The sequence below is a fragment of the Ursus americanus genome, chromosome 23, assembly GCF_024610735.1.
Source record: "Ursus americanus isolate L20-20 chromosome 23, mUrsAme1.1.p, whole genome shotgun sequence".
Taxonomy (NCBI): Eukaryota; Metazoa; Chordata; class Mammalia; order Carnivora; family Ursidae; genus Ursus; species Ursus americanus.
The window spans coordinates 32,947,793-32,968,256 of record NC_142149.1 but is presented as its reverse complement, the minus strand read 5'-3'; the positions used below and the strand labels follow the sequence as shown (position 1 = coordinate 32,968,256).

The following is a 20,464-nucleotide window of genomic DNA, read 5'->3' as shown; positions in this document are numbered from 1 at the left end:
TAAATGATAGCTTTGCCACTGATTATGTATGCTTACTTCTCTGAACCCCACTTTCCTTAATGACAAGGAAGTGAATATTTTATTAATAATATTTAACTCCCAAGGCTGTTGTAATTAGGGATTTACAAGTCTATCACCCTCACAGTTCTTCAGGCAAGGGTAATGTTTTAGTCATCTATTACTAGGCAGGGCCTACCACTGTGCCTGACATATAGCAAGCACTCAATATCTTTTAAATAGATGAATGAGCAAAGATAACACATATGAAAGCAGTTCTAAACTGTGAAAAACTAGGCAAATGTTCATTATTTTTAGAATGTTTCTAAGTAAAATATGATAAACCTGCTTTAATAACATTATGTTCAAATAAGAGAAATTTACTGCACACAAAGGACAATTACGAACAAGATGAACATGTCAAAATGCTTAACACAGTGCCTGACATATAGAAAGTATACAAAAAATATTCACTTCCCTTAAGAAGGAAAGCTTAAAATTAGTCTCCAAAAAAAAAAAAAAAAAAAGAAAGAAAGAAAGAAAGAAAGAAAGAAAGAAAGAAAGAAAGAAAGAAAAATTAGTCCTCAAATGGGCTGGAAATAAAGTAGAATTTGGATATAGAAAAGTATGGTGAGCCAGTAGCATAAACAATAGACTAGAGGACCAGGCATAACTGTCTAATTCACGGACTTAAAATAAAAATCAGTCCGCACAGAGTTACCATGAAATGTTCTTTGAAAAAGTAAAATATTTTTAACTTAAAAACTGTTGAAAAATATAACATATGTTCATCAATAGATGAATAAACAAATAATATGTGGTATAGACATGCAATGGAATATTACTCAACCTAGAAAATGAAAGAAATTCTGATATATGCTATAACATGCATGGACTTTGAAAACATTATGATAACTAAAATAAGCCACACTCAAAAAGAGAAATACTGTGTGATTCCACTTATCTGAGGTACCTAGAACAAATTCATACAGATAGAAAGTAGAAAAAATTTACCAGGGGCTGGAAGGAAGGAGGAATGGGGTATTGTTTAATGGGTACAGATTTTCTGTTTGAGATGATGAAAAAGTTCTGAAAATGAACAGTGATGATGGTGGCAAAATATTGTGAATGCCCCTGAACTGTACAGATCCTTAAAAAGGATCAAAATGGTAAATTTCATGCCATATATATTTTACCACAATAAGAAATATATATTAAAATTACAGACTATAATAACTTATTTTGATGATGAATCTAACCCAGAACCCTAGAGATTCACAAAACTCCTTTCAAGGGTCCAGAGGTCAAAAACATTTCCTTAAACATGACTGGTCGTTTCTACTCTAATTTTCTCACAAGCGTACAATGTAGTTTTCCAAAGGTTCTATTAAGCCAAACATTAAAGAGATTTGCAAAAATGTAAAACAATACTACTCTCCTCACTAAATTTTTAGAAAATATGGTTATTTTTCATTAAAAATATGTTTATATTTAATACAGTTATTACTGTTATTTTTAAATGAATTAAGTAGGGGCGCCTGGGTAGTTCAGTCAGTTAAGTGTCTGCTTTCAGCTCAGGTCAGGATCCCAGCTGGAATCCTGGGGTCGAGCCCCACATCAGGCTCCCTGCTCAGCACACAGTCTGCTTTTCCCTCTCCCTCTGCCTCTTCCCCCGCCCGGCTCCTTCTCACTCATGCTCTCTCAATACATAAAGTCTTTAAAAATAAAAAAATAATAATAAATGAATTAAGTAAATATTTCAAAGTTTTCAGTTTTCATCTGTAATATTGTAAATATCAACAGATAAAAGCATGGGACGCCTGGGTAGCTCAGTCGGTTAAGCATCTGCCTTCGGCTCAGGTCATGATCCCAGGGTCCTGGGATCGAGTCCCACATCGGGCTCCTTCCTCAGCGGGGAGGCTGCTTCTCCCTCTGCCTGCTGCTCCCCCTGCTTGTGCTCTCTCTGACAAATAAATACATAAAAATGTTTAAAAAAAAAAAAACAGATAAAAGCACATAAACAAAAGCTCTCTAGTACCCTCCATGATTTAAAATGTCAGGAGTGCCTGAGACAAAAAGTGTTGAGAATCACTGGTCTAATGACATCATTCTAAAAGTGCTTCTTCCTCTTTGACTAGTTGCCAAAATATACTGATTCTTAGCCTGTAAGATCTTTAAACCCTCACCTGCTGTCCATTTCGGATAAAAGTTCCAAACCAAGTCCGGACTTTCGCATTTGTTCCAAGAAGCAAACCACTAACAAAACAAACCAAGTCACTCACTCCATCTTCACTAGCTTCATTTTTAGTATGGTCCAACGTCAAAGCCACTCCAAGCCCTGGCAAGTGACATTCTTCCACCTAACACACCAAAGAAAACAAACTGAACTGAGTATCATAAGGAAAAGGGCCAGGACACTTCACTGTTTAGATGTTTTAAAGCTTCTGAAGTTTAGAAGTAGACATATCCCAAAACATAAAAACCCAGAGGGGAAGGTAATAATACATTCAGTATATAATTACAATTCCAAATCTCTACAGGATTCTAAAACCACCTTGGGAAAGTTCCTGATCATAATTCAAAGGCTTTTGTCTTATAAAAATAATAAGATCTCCTACCACCATCCCTCGAACTTTGAGAGCCTGAGAAGGATTCATTTTACACAAGAAGCGTAGGGCATCTGTCCTGCGCCTTCCTCCAAGACTTTCTTCGTCTTGTCGTTCTCCATTTTTAATCAGACCCCTGCAAACTGAACATTTAACAGCCACTATTACTTTAAGCTTTCAAGTAAGATGTTAGAAACAATTTCTTCAGCCTTTTAATTAATCATTTATGTGGAACAGACACTACAGAAGAAAATGATCAGGGAATGTGAAAGCACAGCAATAGAAACTGGTCAAAATAAAGCACAGAATGGAAAGAGACTTAAAAAATGAATGGTGACCTGTGGGGCAATATCAAGTAGTCAAATATAATTACGTCTCAAAGAAAAAGAAAATGGAAGACAAAAATATATTTGAGGAAATTTTTTCAAATCTGATGAAAACTATAAACACAGGAGCTCAATATATATCATGAGAAAATCAGCAAGAGCACAGTTTTTACAAAGGACTTTTACATATCTTGTGATATTCAATAAATCTCTCAGAAATGTAAGGGAAATGTTATCATTAATATCCCATTTTATAGATGATAAGTACCTTGATGATTACACAAAACGTGAGTGACAAAACTAGAAATCACGGACGCCACAGCCAGTGCTTTTTCCTCTTTGGCTCCCAACTCATAACCTTGCTCAAAAATGTTTTTATTTTTATATCACACAGACCCAAACAACAATCTTCAATCAGCAGTAGTTTGAAATAGAGGTGAAGATTTCAGTTGATTTTTCTCAATTTCAACTTTTCTGCAAACTGATAGCAATAAGGCTAGAACACAAAGGGTTTGACTGCTGCTATTTCTGACTACATGTTGTCTTGTACTGCACTCTGGCCGTCTCACAGATATGTCTTCTTCTGTTTGCTCCATGAGCATAGGATTATAGCTTCTAGTCTTTAGTATTTTTTACTGTCCCAATACAGCACTGGTGTCTAGTGACAAAAAAATTATTTTGTTGCATACTCACTGTACTTAAATTTGTAATCTCAAAACAAATTTTGAAATCTTCTCAATATTTCTACAATGAATACTCACTAATAAATTTTCCAAAGATAAAATCTCAAATGAAAGCACATAAATATTTCTTCTTGGCTCAAAAAGCAGGTCCTGTATCTGCCCAAGCAAATCTCTTTTAAAATAATATTTACCTTCATTAAAACTATCAGGAACATTGGCCACCAACAGACATAAGAACCAAGCACCATTTCTGACATGTAGCAAGGCTTCAGCTACATCCACTATTGGAAGCAGGGAAGGGAGCTCTACAAGAAAACAAAATCAATGTTACTACTAAGGAGTGATATTCCATTGAATTATACATAAGCATTTTTTGACATTTCACGGATGTCATTTAAAAGCAATTAAGGTACTTTCTTTTCATACTCTAGAGGTGAATTCTCCTGTAGGATAGCCACCAGCCACATGTGGCTATTTAAATTAATTGGGGCACCTGGCTGGTGCAGTCGGTAGCACATGCAACTCCTGGTCTAGGGGTTCTAAATTCAAATTCGAGCCCCACCCTGGGTGTAGAGATAACATAAAAATAAAATCTTTTAAAAAATAAATTAATAAATTAATTCAAATTAAATAAAATGAAAAATAGTTCAGTCCCGCTAGCCACATTTCAAGTAATCCGTAACCACATGTGGCTAGTGGCTACTGCATTGGAAAGCACAACATGCCTCACTGACACTGGGACACTGGACAGTACTGGGCAAGAGAGATTTTCATGAAAACCTTTGCATTTTTACGTCCTCTATGTTTCTAATCCAATTGTTCAATGTTACTAATTTGAAATATTTCAATCCCCCCACAGGTATTGTCTTAACTTTAAACAAAATTGGGATTATATTCTACTTATCATTTTACCCTTTGCTCTTTTCATTTACAGATTATGACCATTTTCCAAAAATGTATTAAAATTCCTTCAAATACACTGTTAAAAGCCATATAACATGCCATACTACGGAAATAATATAATTTACTTAATCATTGTCCTACCACTAGCCATTTTTGTCTTAACATTTTAATGTGCATTTTTATAAAATATATAAAATACTTATACAAAATAACACAATTTCCAAGTTAAGAAGTTCCACAGTACCATTTAACAAGAAACTATGAACGTAAGGTATCTTAGCAGTCATTACAGTACCTGCTTGTAAAATACAAAGTACATCTGCAGCTTCCTCCAAATAGACTGGACTCTCAAACAGCTCAGATGACTTAAAAAAAAATTCTCCACTGGACTCAGACACCTTAAAAAAGAAAAAAAGAAAAAAAGAAAAAGAGAAAAAAAAAAAAGATAAACTCTATTAATTTCAGATAATGTACTAAATCCCTTACTATTTTTATAATTATTTATTGAGCTTACAGACCATGTTCCTAAATATGTCATTAATATACTGCAGCAGAATATGCAGTATTTGATAAATTTGAGCTGCTTTAACCACAGTCACATTAATTATTATTCAGACATGGCAATATGAGTCTCAATAATTTATTTCTATACTAATATTTGGAGACATCTGGAATTAAAGATAAGACAAGCCAAACACAAATGAGCCAGGAATGCTACCTACAAAAGTTATAGCTCGGGATGCCCAGGTGGCTCAGTCAGCTAAGCGTCTGCCTTCAGCTCAGGTCATGATCCCAGGACCCTGGGATCGAGCCCCGCATCCGGCTCCCCGCTCAGCGGGGAGTCAGCTCCTCCCTCTCCCTCTGCCTGCTGCTCTCCCTGCCTGTGCTCTCTCTCTTTCTGACAAATAAATAAATAAAATCTTAAAACAATAAAATAAAATAAAAAATTTTTAAAAGGACGCCTGGGTGGCTCAGTCGGTTTGCCTTTGGCTCAGGTCGTGATCCCAGGGTCCTGGGATCAAGCCCTGAGTTGGGCTCTCTCTGCTCAGCAGGGAGCCTGCTTCTCCCTGTCCTTCTGCCACTCCCCCTGTTTGTGCTTGCTCTCTCTCGGTCAAATAAATGAATAAAATCTTTAAAAAAAATTTTTTTTGAAGTTATAGCTCAAAAAAGGCAAGAAATGGTAATCTGAAAAGCAGTATAACAAATATAAATTATATTCAATTGCAAACGAACTGTAGGAGAAACAAAAAATTAAAACGCTGGGGTGCCTGGGTGGCTCAGTCATTAAGCATCTGCCTTTGGCCCTGGGATCGAGCCCCACATCGGGCTCCCTGCTTGGCAAGCCTGCTTCTCCTTCTCCCTCTGCCTGCTGCTCCCCCTGCTGTGCTCTCTCTGTGTCGAATAAATAAATAAAATCTTAATAAATAAATAAAATTAAAATAAAAATGCAGATCAACAGAAGCACCTAACTTTTTAAAAAATTTCCTATAGTAGTTTCATCACACTTCCCATTTGCTGAAGAGTTCTGAACTGAAATATTGGAAACCTCCCAGAGAAAGGTCACTTATTTTACTAGATCCATCAAGCTAGATATTTTAAAAAAGGTATAGGAAAAATATTGATTAAAATTAAGACTATTGGTACAGTAGAAAAGAGTAGAAAGAAATAATTGTTTGTAATACAAAAATATTTTTTTAAAAGATCTGTAACATATATACTGGAATTAAAAAAACAAATTTTAAAAAATAAAAATTAAAAAAATAGTCTTAAAGACTATCTAAAACTGACTAACTGCACCCCCCAACCACCACCAGTATTTTCTTTGGAAACAGAATTTAGAGTTGTTTGGTCCACAGTTTATAAAACTAAACTTTATTTATTATAAAATAATGGACCTTGAAATTCTAACAGTAAATAACTTTTGCCTCTGAAACTCTGGGCTTAATAGGTAAGCCATCTTAACATGAAGATCCAGCTTAATTCTTTTTATAGTAAGTCCCTGACATGCACAAATTTAAATTCAGAGTTTCAAGTAATCATAATTACCCAAAAGTCCATGAACTAAGTAATCTATCATTTTGCTGACATGCAAGGTTGAATAGCTTTCATTAGTGTATAAGAGCAATTCAGTCATCTAGTGAGTAAGGCTAGGCAATGATCCTACGTCCAATTCACCTTTGATAGTCCCTATTCACTGTTACGTGAGATAATGAATGCTTATTCAGTGTCTAAAGGAATCACATACATTTTTCGGTTATGTTTTATAATATTTTATGAGGAAAATCATATCCAATAAAGATATTATCAAATTTGGTAATTTGTAGAAGTCTTGAGCTATGTACCGTTCTAGATACCAAGAAGCCATTGTATGGACTCCATACAGAAAAAAATCTCTACAGTAGAAAATGCAGAATAGGTATAAATGAGAGAAAACAGTAGAGAAAGAAAGATAGGCATTTAATATCCTTTTAAGCCTTTCAAAGGAAAACAATTTCAAAACAGAAATATGTGTAAAAGAGGATGCAACTTGCCTGCCTTCTAGCCTGTTTCTACTTCTTTTTTTTTTTTTTTTAAGATGTTATTTATTTGTTAGAGAGAGAGGGAGGACAAGCAGAGGGAGTGGCAGGCAGAGGGAGAACCAGGCTCCCTGCTCAGCAGGGAGCCAGATGCGGGATTCGATTCCAGGACGCTGGGATCATGACCTGAGCCAAAGGCAAGTGCTTAACCAACCGAGCCACCCAGGTGTCCACTCTGCTTCTACCTTCTATGTGTAAACATCAAATCATGCATATTCTAATGTGTGATTAAAATAAATGTACCTTGTTCATAATTGCCAACAGTTCACTAAGCACAAGACGCAATCGACGAGGTGAATCGCTGTGTTCAAACTCTAACGTCAATCCATGCTGAAGCTGTGATACGAGGATGCTCTCTCCACTGCCTCCTCCAAGTTTATGCCTAATAAAGTACAAATGTGTGAAACAACCACCATGAGAACACTGACAGAGAAATAACATAAAATTATCTTTTGTTGAAATAAACTACAGAAGAATGTATGAATTCTTTTCATACATTTCATGAATGTAATACTTCTGAAATACGAGTTTGCCTACTTCAGGGATTCACAACCTATATAAAGACTCCACCTAATAGTTAACACCTACTTCGATGAACAACAATGGCTCGCTATTGGATTCACAATGGGTAGGGAAGAACCAAACAACTGCCCAGAATTTTGGGAAATCAATGTAAGCTCAAAAAGCCTTCCCGGTGATTCCAACAAATACTTCTATTCTAGGGGAACTTACCCTACCCACCTCGCACTGAGAGTAATTGATATAATCAGTTTAGCGTGAATACAACAGCATATGTAGTCAAACTTCTCTCTACACATTTTAGAATATAGAATTCAAGAGATCCTAGAATTTTAACTATAAATAGAAAAGAACTAGGTAAAATGTTCTCCAAAGTTTCGAGTCTCAATTTTTTCTGGGAGAGTGCATTCAATAAAAAGTCCTAAAAGCCCCAAAGAAATATGTGATTCCCTCCTCTTTGGCAAATCTCAGTAAATCCCAATCCACATACTACATGTAATACAACATTACCTAAGCTGCTGTTCTTTGCTGGCATCCTGTTCTAAAGCATGAAAGTCCACAGACAACAATGCAACAATGGAGTTGACAGCTTCCACTCCAGACAGAAGACGAAGGATCAGTTTTTTATCCTGAGCCCAGCTTTGGCTCTGGTCAGCAGGAGCACAGAGCGCCATCCGCACCAAGCAGGGTAAGAGAAGTCTTAATTCCGGATCACTTAAAGATGCCAACCGAACAACATCCACCTTCTGCATTGCCTCAAAAGCAAAAGGGCTGACAAACTGAAGACTTGTACACTCAGCCATTATCACTGTTGATCCTAATGATTAAAAAAAAAAAAAGTAGGTATAACTCCTACATGTATGAACGTCCCTCTTTTTAAACACCCTGAGAAACGTGGTCTATCTTTAATAGGCTCCTATGCTGGCTATGTTTCTGGCACAATTAAAGGCTCCCTGTGTTTTTACTCCCACCTAAACAATGAGAAAGAAAAGAGTACAATAATATCTCCTCCAGCCCTTGGAATATTCTGTTCTAATACTTATTTTGCAAAGAAGAAATATGAAGCCCAGAGAGATTAAGTAACAGGCATACAGTGATGACTGACAAGCTAGTGGCAAAATCCAAGGCTGAACCCTCATCTGCTAAATCTCAGTCCAAGACTTTCTCCACCGCATCAATCATCTGAGCACCACGATGCAAATAAAAATGAGCAGTATAGTTAAAAATGTTCCTCTTCTACACCTCTTTAGTTTTTTATTATGTAAAGAACTGTTAGGCTTCTCTTTCCCACCCTCCACGAGTCAATGGAAGCTAAATCTCAGTAGCCAAAAGCAATGACAGAGTCAACGTTCTGGAGGCCACAACACTATCCTAATGTCCCTTGTGTTGCTTGGGGAGAAAAACAGCTGTGGAGGTGCAATTAGCTATGGGAGAAAGAGGAGTTCCACTTGGGCACTTCTCTGCCCTCACTAGTAATCAGAAGCCAAAAAAAAAAAAAAGGAAGGGAGTAGGAGGCCAAAGCCATCCCCTCTAAAACCCACAGACAAGCAAAATCGTGGGTTAACAGAGTCGTGGGCAGAAACGTTACTCTGTTTTTAAGCGAGAGGAGCTGGCCTTTTAACAGAGGGGCGGGCTGAGGGAGCAGAGGCGCCAAGACCTGTGTGTGTGGTCACAGGTCTCGCCCTCAGCGTAACGAGAACCAACTAGTTCCTCCCGCAGAGAAATGTACGGCCAGTGACCGACGTGGACCGGGGAACGCGCTAAGGCCTGAGAGGCGGAAGCTTCATACCTTAAGATTTGCCCTCCAACCTCCCTGGACCCAACACGGATTCCGCGCCCTAGAGGCGGGACGCGGTAGAAATCGAGAGCGCGATCCGAAGTTGGGCCTAGGCGAAAATCCCGATTCGCCAACCCTAGCTATGCCCTGAGTCGTCCCAGGCACCAAAAACCCAGACGCCGGGACCAATGGGGTCGGCAGTGCGATATGCTGTATGGGGACACCGCACAAGCACAAAGGAAAGACCCGCACTGAAGGGAGGGAAGAGCAGAGGGGGCTGTTTCAACCTGCACCCAGCACCTTCATTCATCCCCAGCGTCTGGCTCCCGTCGGCCACCGTACGGCACTGAGAGGACGGCCGGCTGCGAAAGGAAACCCGGAGACGTCGGCGTTAATGCAACGGTGCGCGTGCGCGGTCCCACCTCTTCCTCCCCGCAGTAGCCCAGCCTAATTACACCACCCTCCACCCGGAGATTTTGAATGGTGCTTCCAGTGCTTTCTCCAAAGCGTACTTACCGCCTGCGTCCTTTCCGAGTAAGTGATTAAGACCCTCCGAGCTACAGTTTCATCGTCACAGGATTTTTGTGGCACTTGAATGAAGTAACGTATGTAAAAGAAATGTTAAAGTTGTTTCCACTATTTGACCAGAACACTAATGGAATCAGACTGTACTCTTCTCTCCATCTCTGTCTATGCCGTCCTAGCACCGAAGTTCTAGAATCCTAGGATTTATAGATGAATTTGAAGATTAATATTTTCTGAGCTTTCTTCCGCTCTTGACTTCACACTCTCAGGGTCGGAAGTTAAACATCGTAATTTCAGGGTTCTGTACTTTAGGGTCAAGTGTTAGGGGATGGGAAAAATGGGTGGGAGGATCGGGAGGTACAGGCTTCTAGTTAGGGAATAACTCCCTTACAACACAGAAATTGCAGTCAATGGTATTGTAGTAGATGGTAGCTACACTTGTCATGAGCATAAAGCATAACATACAGAGTTGTCCAATCACTGTATTGTACACCTGAAACTAATGTAACATTGTATGTCAACTATACTTCAATTTAAAACCAAAAACTTGGGGTCCATTGATCCATAGAAAGTGATGGATGGAGTTTCAGGAATTGCCTAGAATCTGTAAAATTGTGAGTGCTTGGCACTTCTGGAAAGAGGGTTCAAAACTTTCAACAATCTCTCAAAGGGAGTCTAAGCACCCAGAAAAGATTAAGAGCTACTAATCTCTATATATTTTCATACCATTTCTAGTTACTGGTACAATCAGTGTGCATTTAGCACCTTCTGTTTACCGGATATTGTGCTACAAACTGGAAACAAAAATATTTGACAGAGCTGGAACTTCATACTATATAGTTTCCAAGGCTTGCATAGAATGATAATCTCCTAATAAAATCTGCTTTCAACATTAAAAATCAGCAAAGGAAGAAGAGAACTAATCTGTGTTGCAGTGTTTCTCAAACTTTTTTCCACCTGACCTACAGTAATACATTTCACATTGTGACCCAGGACACACGTGCATATATACCCAATCTTTTTTTTAAGATTTTATTTTCTTAAGTAGTCTCTATACCCAATACGGGATCCGAACTCACAACCCCGAGATCAAGAGTTGCATGCTTCACCAATTGAGCCAGCGAGGCACCTCTATACCCACATTTAAATGGAACAAAATTTATGAAATAATACACGTACTACATGTTTATGTTCTATTTCTTCTTTTTTAAAGATTTTATTTATTTGAGAGAGAGTGACCAAGAGATTATGACTTGGGGGAGAGGCAGAGGGAGAAGCAGACTCCCCAACACAGAGCTCAGCTGGGAGCCCAACACAGGGCTAGATCCCAGGACCCTGGGATCATGACCTGAGCCCAACGCAGATGAATAACCAACTGAGCCACCTAGGTGCTCCCTATTTCATGTCTTTAAAGTGCTACTCAAGGGCACCTGGCTGGCTCATTCGGTGGAGTATGCAGCCCTTGATCTCAGGGTTTAAGTTCAAACCCTACATTGAGTATAGAGATTACTTAAAAATAAAATCTTTAAAATTTTTTTTAATTGCTGGTCACTACACACTAACGTTGATTTCACAGTTTTTTAGCTTACAAATTGGACATTGTCATTTTTAAGCTGATAATTAATAACATTTATTGAACACTTGCTAGGCACTAGTGTTTTATATCTATTATCTGATTTAATTTTCTGAGGTAGGTAATAGTCTCTATTTTATAATTGTGGGGAAATTGAGACCAAGAGAGGTTAAATAATTTAATCTACCTGGATGGTCATTTCACAGGAGGAATATGAAGAGAAATCAAAAACTGTTTTGAGGGGTGAATGAGAGGAGAAAGGGGGTGTGAACTAAGTAATTTTTAAGATCTCTTCCAACTCTAGTTGTTTATGATCCTGTGATCATTAATGGAGAAACAACATGCAGATCCATCTCAGTCTAAGATAAGCAGATCAATTTTCCCAACACCATTTGTTGAAGAGACTGTCTTTTTTCCACTGGATAGTCTCTCCTGCTTTGTCAAAGATTAGTTGACCATAGAGTTGAGGGTCCATTTCTGAGTTCTCTATTCTGTTCCATTGATCTGTGTATGTTTTTGTGCTAGTACCATACTGTCTTGATGACTACAGCTTTGTAATAGAGCTTGAAGTCCAGCACTGAGATGTCAGCAGTGTGGGTTTTTTTTCCCAACATTTCTTTGGCTATTCGAGGTCTTTTCTGGTTCCATACAAATTTTAGGATTATTCGTTCCAGCTCTGTGAAAGAAGTTTATGGTATTTTGATAGGGATTGCATTGAATGTGTAGATTGCTCTAGGTGGCATAGACATTTTAACAATATTTGTTCTTCCAGTCCATGAGCATGGAACATTTTTCCATTTCTTTGTGTCTTCCTCAATTTTTTTCATGAGTGTTCGGTAGTTTTCTGAGCAGAGATCCTTTGCCTCTTTGATTAGGTTTATTCCTATGTATCTTGTAGTTTTTGGTGCAATTGTAAATGGGATCGACTCCTTAATTTCTCTTTCTTCTGTCTCATTGTTAGTGTATAGAAATGCAACTGATTTCTGTGCGTTGATTTTGTATCCTGCCACATTGCTGAATTCCTGTATGAGTTCTAGCAATTTTGGGGTGGAGTCTTTTGGGTTTTCCACATAGAGTATCATGTCATCTACAGAGTGAGAGTTTGGCTTCTTCTTTGCCAATTTGGATGCCTTTTATTTATTTTTGTTGTCTTATTACTGATGCTAGGACTTCTAGTACTATGTTGAACAACAGTGCTGGTAGTGGACATCCCTGCCATGTTCCTGACCTTGGGGGGAAAGCTCTCAGTTTTTCCCCATTGAGATGATATTGGCTATGGGCTTTTTGTAGATGGCTTTTTTGATATTGAGGTATGTTCCTTCTATCCCTACACTGTGAAGAGTTTTAATCAAGAAAGGATGCTGTACTTTGTCGTATGCTTTTTCTGCATCTATTGAGAGGATCATATGGTTCTTGTCCTTTATTTATGTAGTGTATCACATTGATTGATTTGCAGATGTTGAACCATCCTTGCACCCCAGGAATAAATCCCACTTAGCCACAAGCAGAAGAATGAAACTGGACCATTTCTATATGCCATACACAATAGACTCAAAATGGATGAAAGATCTAAATGTGAGATAGGAATCCATAAAGATCCTAGAGGAGAAAACCGGCAGCAACTTCTGTGACCTCAGCCGCAGCACTTTTTGCTAGACACGTTTCCAAAGGTAAGGGAAACGAAAGCAAAAATGAACTATTGGGACTTCATCAAGATAAAAAGCTTTTGCACAGCAAAGGAAACAGTCAAAACCAAACAGACAAAAACCAAAAGATGACTGACAGAATGGGAGAAGATATTTGCAAATGACATATCAGATAAAGGGCTAGTATCCAAAATCTGTAAAGAACTTATCAAACTCAACACCCAAAGAACAAACAATCCAATCAAGAAATGGGCAGAAGACATGAACAGACATTTCTCCAAAGAAGACATGCAAATGGCCAACAGACACATGAAAAAATCCTCCACATCACTTGGCATCAGGGAAATAGAAATCAAAACCACAATAAGATACCACCTCACACCAGTCAGAACGGCCAAAATTAGCAAGTCAGGAAACGACAGATGTTGGCGAGGATGTGGAGAAAGGGGAACCCTCTTAAACCGTAGGTGGGAATGGAAGCTGGTGCACCCACTCTGGAAAACAGTATGGAGGTTCCTCAAAAAGTTGAAAATAGAACTATCCTATCACCTAGCCATTGCACTACTGGGTATTTACCCCAAAGATACAACTGTAGTGCTCCAAAGGGGCACCTGCACCCCAATATTTATAACAGCAATGTCCACAATAGCCAAACTATGGAAAGAGCCCAGATGTCCCTCGACAGATGGATAAAGAAGATGTGGTATATATATACATACAATGGAATACTACTCAGCCATCAAAAAAAATATGAAATCTTGCCATTTGCAATGACGTGGATGGAACTAGAGGGTATTATGCTAAGCGAAACAGGCCAATCAGAAGAAGACAATTATCATATGATCTCACTCATATATGAAATTTAAGACACAAAACAGGATCATAGGGGAAGAGAGGAAAAAATAAAACAGAGAGGGAGACAAACCATAAGAAACTCTTTATCATAGGAAACAGAGAGGTGCTGGGGGGGGTGGGGGGATGGGGTAACTGGGTGATGGACATTAAGGAGGGCATGTGACATAATGAGCAGTGGATATTATATAAGGCTGATGAATCACTGACCTCTACCTCTGAAATTAATACATTATATGTTAATTAAATGAATTTAAATTTTAACAAAGGAGAAAAGGGTGCCTGGTGGTTCAGTCAGTTAAGCATCTGCCTTTGGCTCAGGTCATGATCCCAGAGTCCTGAGACTGAGCCTGTGTAGGGCTCCCTGCTCAGTGGGAAATCTGCTTCTCCCCCTTACCCCCCCCATGCTCTCTCAAGTAATTAAATAAAATCTTTTTTTAAATTTTTTTTTAAGATTTTATTTGAGAGAGTGAGAGCATGAGCGGGGGAGGGGGCAGAGGGAGAGGGAGAAGCAGACTCCCCGCTGACCAGGGAGCCTGACTCAGGGTTGAATCCCAGGACCCTGGGACCTGACCCCAAGGCAGCTGCCTAACCAACTGAATCTTTTTTTTAAAAAGGAGGAAAAAAAAAAAGAAAGATAACAGCAGAACACACCCAGCCCAAATAAGATAGAGTGTAAATGTACACTTATATTCTTCCAAGTCTCCTTTCCTTCTCTTCCAATTCTTTTTTTTTTTTTAAGATTTTATTTATTTGTCAGAGACAGAGCACAAGCAGGGAGAGTGGCAGACAGAGGGAGAAGCACATTCATCCCTGTGCGAGGAGCTGGATGCAGGACTCATCCCAGGACCCTGGATCATGTCCGGAGCCAAAGGCAGACGGTTAACCGCTTAACCAACTGAGCCACCCAGGCATCCCATTCTTCTCTTCCAATTCTTCTCAGTGAGTATCATCCACTACCCAGAATTGCTCAAGCCAGAAACCTGGAAGTCATCCCAGGTTCTAGCCTCTCCCCACTCATATCCACGTAGTCAAAGTCTTTTCAAATCTACATTGCAATGTTTGCCAGTGAAATCATTTTGACAATCATATAGAACTCAGTGAAAAAAGATTGGTTCATGAACTTCTGAGTTTTAGATCTGCTTCCTCTGAAGCTCATTCCCAAATTAAATTAAAATCAATTTCGAAACTTCTTTTATTTATAATATTTTTTTATTGTTATTCACCATACAGTACATCCCCGGTTTTTGATGTAAAGTTTGATGATTCATTAGTTACGTATAACACCCAGTGCACCATGCAATACGTGCCCTCCTTACTATCCATCACCAGCCTATCCCATTCCCCCACCCCCCTCCCCTCTGAGGCCCTCAGTTTGTTTCCCAGAGTCCATAGTCTCTCATGCTTCATTCCCCCTTCTGATTACCCCCTTTCTTTATCCCTTTCTTCTCCTACCAATCTTCCTACTTCTTATGTTCCATAGACGAGTGAAACCATATGATAATTGTCTTTCTCTGCTTGACTTATTTCACTTAGCATTATCTCCTCCAGTGCCGTCCATGTTGCAGCAAATTTGAGAAATCGTTCTTTTTGATAGCTGAGTAATATTCTATTATATATATATGGACCACATCTTCTTAATCCATTCATCTGTTGAAGGGCATCTCGGCTCCTTCCACGATTTAGCTATTGTGGACAATGCTGCTATGAACATTGGGGTGCATATGGCCCTTCTCTTCACTACGTCTGTATCTTTGGGGTAAATACCCTGTAGTGCAATGGCTGGATCATAGGGTAGCTCAATTTTTAACTTTTTAAGGGACCTCCACACTGTTATCCAGAGTGGCTGTACCAACTTGCATTCCCACCAACAATGTAGGAGGGATCCCCTTTCTCCACATCCTCTCCAACAATTGTTGTTTCTTGCCTTGTCTATTTTTGCCATTCTAACTGGCGTAAGATGGTATCTCAGTGCGGTTTTGATTTGAATTTCCCTGATGGCTAATGATTTGAACATTTTTTCATGTGTCTGTTAGCCATTTGTCTGTCTTCACTGGAAAAGTGTCTGTTCATATCATCTGCCCATTTTATGATTTGTTTATTTGTTTCTTGTGTATTGAGTTTGAGAAGTTCTTTGTAGATCTTGGATACGTCTTTTATCTGTAGTGTCATTTGCAAATATATTCTTCCATTCCGTGGGCTGCCTCTTTTAAGACCAATGTGATACTGAGTCTCATTACCATTTCTACTCACAAAAAGATCTATTTGATCAACTCTGGTGACTTTTCACATTTTATTTTTTGAAGTTTTTATTTATTTGAGAGAGAGAATGGGAGTAGGGGCAGAGGGAGAGGTAAAGAGAGAAATCCTCAAGCAGACTCTGCACTAAGCGCAGAGCTCCATGTGGGGCTTGATCTCAAGAGTGTGAGATCATGACCTAGGCCAAAATTAAGAGTCAGACGCTTAACTGACTGAGCCACTCAGGTGCACCTTTTTTTTACATTTTAACATCTCTGAAATTAGGATGTCTTTTAAAAAATATTTGAGAGAGGGAGAGAGAGAGTGAACGTCTGCAAGTGGGGGGAAGTGGCAGAGGGAGAGGGAGACAGAGGATCTTAAGCAGGCTCCATGCCCAATGTGGAGCCCAAGGTGGGGCTCGATCTCACAACCCTTGAGGTCATGACCTGAGATGACGTCAAGAGTCAAATGCCTAACTGACTGAGCCACCAGTGTGCCCCTGAAACTGGGATGTCTTAAAATCAGTAGAGTAATTTACTTAGCATTTTTTATGTTTTAGTGTTACATAAAATGTCTTACAATTACCGTGTTTAGATATGGTAAAACATGTTGTGTAGTCCTATACTTCAGGTCAAAATAGCAGACTCCTTCCTAAGTGAGGTAAGTATTCTCCTCTGACTAGCTTACTCTTTCCCACTTTAGCTATTTTTCAGTAAGACTAAGGGGAGGAAGAAAAGGAGAAACAAAAAGAAAGAAAAAACAATACTGTCTTTCAGGTATGCTAGGTGTAGATTATTGCCAAGTAAACAAGCTTCAAGAAATTAGAAGACCTGGGTATTTAAAGGAAGACCAATATTCTTTGGAAAGAGAATCGTAGAATTTCAAAGTAAAACAATCTCAGGAGTCATCTAGCTTCAGTTTTCTCACCGTGGAAATTTTTTTGAGGTTTTATTTATTTGTCGGGGGCGGGGTGGAGAGAGAAAGAACACAAGCAGGGGGAGCAGGAGGTAGAGGGAGAAGCAGGCACCCCACTGAGCAAGGAGCCAGATGTGAGATTTCATCCTGGAACTCTGGGATCATGACCTGAGCCAATTGTTCAATTAATTATTAATCATCCCAACTACTAAAACACTTCCCTGCTTTGGGATAAGGCTCATTTCCCTAAGGTTGCACTCAAAATTAAGTTGTTCATGCTCGTGACTTCTTAATTCTGGCTTGGACTCCTGCATTATCTATCTATTCCACCATAAGCGCCTTTTTTTTTTTTTTTTTTAAGATTTTTATTTATTTATTTGACAGGGCACAAGTAGCTAGAGCAGGAGGGAGAGCTGAGCAGGGAGCACGATGCGGGGTTCAATTCCAGGACCTTGGGATCATGACCTGAGCCAAAGGCAGACGCTTAACTGACTGAACCACCCAGGTGCCCCATAAGCACCTCTGTTTTAGTCTATTGGAACTGCTTGTTTCCCAAATCCTTCATGGTATTCATGGACCTTCTCCCCACCTGCCATTCCTTCTGTCTGAAATTCCTTTATTCTTTATGTAGTATCTATGTATTCTTTAGGTCTCACTTCCAGTGTTTCCTTGCTAAGAAATCTTTCCTTGACAAACCACCTCTTCATTAAAGTATCCCTCATTGATGTTCCCAAGACACCCTTTGCTTCCTTCTACCACAGTACTCCACATATTGCACTATATTGTTAAAACTTGTCTCTCCTAAAAACAAAACAACAAAAAAACACTAACCAACCAAAAAACAAAAACCCCTCTTCTCTCCTACCAGAATATAAGTACTTGGAGGACAGGAACTATATTTTCTTTGCCCTTGGCACAGTATGGTACTTAATACTGGCTTGAATTAATGATTTAAGTGTAATGATACCATGAAACCTTATTAAATAATCTGAATATGCATCTCTATACTCTTATCAGTTTGTTAATGCTGTCAAAACGTAGAGATCGAGTTCAACTATTCTATTCTCTCTTGTATATGCACTACACTATTATATCACTCTAGAGGGCTTATGGTACTAATTACGTATATACAAGTACGTTTCTCAGACTAGGACTAAAGGTCAAAGGTTTGTATCTCATATCTAGTGTATAATAGTCTATTAAAAGTGCTTTAGTGAAACTATGCTGGTTTCTAATGATCTCGTTCATAAAGTGAAGTAAATTTGTTAGTAGCTAACTTTTTAAAACTAAAAATCGGGGATGTTGTACGTTTCCACTCCTCTGGCATCTTCCAGTTTTTCTACAGCATTTCTGACATCATAATCTACAAGTTCTTTTAGCACTGAGGATGTAACTCATTTGGACCTGGCACCTTTCAATCCTTAAGTCGGTTAAAGATCTCAGATTTTAATTTCATCATAGACAAGTTATTTTACATTTTAGAGCTTAAAGATCATTTCAAGCTGGTTTCTTTTTTTTTTTTTTTTAAAGATTTTATTTATTCGACAGAGATAGAGACAGCCAGCGAGAGAGGGAACACAAGCAGGGGGAGTGGGAGAGGAAGAAGCAGGCTCATAGCGGAGGAGCCTGATGTGGGGCTCGATCCCAGAACGCCGGGATCACGCCCTGAGCCGAAGGCAGATGCTTAACCGCTGTGCCACCCAGGCGCCCCTGGTTTCTTTTTAGTTGGGGTAGGTTAGGACAGAAGGAAGATAAAGTATTAAATACTTATACTTTGCATTTTTTCCATCCTTGATCTTGCTAGAAGCATGTATTTTTTTAAGATTTTACTTTATTTGAGAGGGAGAGTGCGGAGGGAGAGTGAGAGGGAGAAGTGGGCTCCCTGCCGAGCAGAGAGCCCAACTCGGAACTTGATCCAAGGAGCCCAAGATCATGACGTGAGCTGAAGGCAGATGCTCAAAACAACTTAGCCACACAGGCACGCCTAGAAGTATGTTTTTAAAAGTTCTATTGTAGCCTTTAAGCATTTTTTTTTCCCTCTGGCAAGCCTTAACTATTCTGGATTTGACTCTTCTAGAGAACATAGGTATTATATTAATCATCCCTCACATTTGTATTTTACAAATTTCTAAGTGTTTTTTGTAAGCCTTTGAGGTTCACAAAGCTAATGTTAGGAAGGTATGCTTACTGTTGAGTTCATGTAACAAATGAACAAAGTGACCTCAAGAGGTTCAATGTTTTGTCTGTAGTCACCAGCGAGAAGGCGGCAAACTTCAAAGAGCACAAGAATCCTAATCTAGTGATTCTAAACTATTTCTACGTATATGAAAATAGTCCTAATTAGAATTGTACAAATTCATTTAAATTATTTGCAAAACTCACACTTCAGCCAACTACTGTAGTTTGATGTACTTACCACAAGAAATCTATTCAAATATTTCAGTGCCTTAGTAACGTGCTAGATGTGTTGGATTCTACATGCAGTAGTAAGCAAAACAAGACCCTGTTTCTGCCCTCATGGGGTTGTTTGAGACAACTATTCATACAAACTGAAAAACACTATGAAGGCTCCACATAGAATATTACAATAAAGGAATGTAACCTGGGGACCTGATCTGAGGCAAGGGTGTATGTGGAAAGTGAGGGAAGCCTTAAGGCAAAAATAACCATAGGGCATTCAAAGAACTCCTATGCCTAGGAGACTGGGAGGAAAACACATGAAAAAAGCCCATTTTGAGGCTTGTGGAAAAAAAGGCAAGAGACAGACCATGTAAGACTTTTGGTATTTAGAACAAGCAGCAGCCATAAAGAATTTTAAGCTACCAAGAAAAAAAAAAATCACAGGTAATATAAACTGTGAGACAAAGAATAACTTAATAAGGTACAAGTTCCAACAACATACACCTCCTTTTAAAGGCTTAGTTTAAAATTTTTGCTAGCAGAAACGATTTCAAAATGAACACAATTTTGGGGTTTGTCCTTACTCAGCTTAAGTTTGTACATAAATATTTAAAATGGCTGCTTACACAAAATATTATTAATGGATTGTTCATATCTGAACCCCTGTATGATGACTGAAAAACATTTATGTGATCAAAAAAATAGGATAGAACTAAGCTTTAAACATGTGAAAGTATCTTGTTTAGACTAGAAAACTGATACCAAACTGATCAGCCTAAAAGGAATATGTAATTACATATACAATTTTCTTGCATATTAATCACTGATATAGTTAAAATTGTTTAAATAAAGTACTTCAGATGGAAAAATTTAAAATCCATCAATTTTTAGATTACACCTTTCCACTTATGATGAAAAAAATAATTTT

At 38.6% G+C, this 20,464-nt stretch overlaps 1 protein-coding gene and 1 long non-coding RNA gene across 7 annotated transcripts in view; one reads left to right on the top strand and one right to left on the bottom strand.

Annotated features, from left to right (window-relative positions):
* INTS2 (integrator complex subunit 2) overlaps nt 1-9,765 on the bottom strand; it is a 44,701-nt gene extending 34,936 nt beyond the window's left edge. For 2 of the 5 annotated variants that reach the window (XM_045773318.2, XM_087854561.1), the window contains exons 1-7: nt 9,675-9,757; nt 8,121-8,427; nt 7,335-7,473; nt 4,811-4,913; nt 3,804-3,917; nt 2,616-2,746; nt 2,184-2,357 (exon numbers count right to left, since the gene is read on the bottom strand). In XM_045773318.2, the coding sequence (XP_045629274.1) occupies nt 2,184-2,357; nt 2,616-2,746; nt 3,804-3,917; nt 4,811-4,913; nt 7,335-7,473; nt 8,121-8,427; nt 9,675-9,693 (987 nt within the window). In that variant the 5' untranslated portion in view covers nt 9,694-9,757. Of the gene's footprint in view, nt 1-2,183; nt 2,358-2,615; nt 2,747-3,803; nt 3,918-4,810; nt 4,914-7,334; nt 7,474-8,120; nt 8,428-9,399; nt 9,640-9,674 lie in introns of those variants that run through there. The other 3 variants (XM_045773319.2, XM_045773320.2, XM_045773321.2) reach the window with 3 other exon arrangements.
* The window catches only part of LOC148107978 (uncharacterized), a 39,627-nt gene continuing 28,794 nt past the window's right edge, over nt 9,632-20,464 (top strand). Inside the window, exons 1-3 of one of the 2 annotated variants that reach the window (XR_015721335.1) lie at nt 9,662-9,921; nt 12,942-13,155; nt 14,726-20,429. This is a non-coding gene — a long non-coding RNA (uncharacterized LOC148107978). Of the gene's footprint in view, nt 9,922-12,941; nt 20,430-20,464 lie in introns of those variants that run through there. The other variant, XR_015721334.1, reaches the window with a different exon arrangement.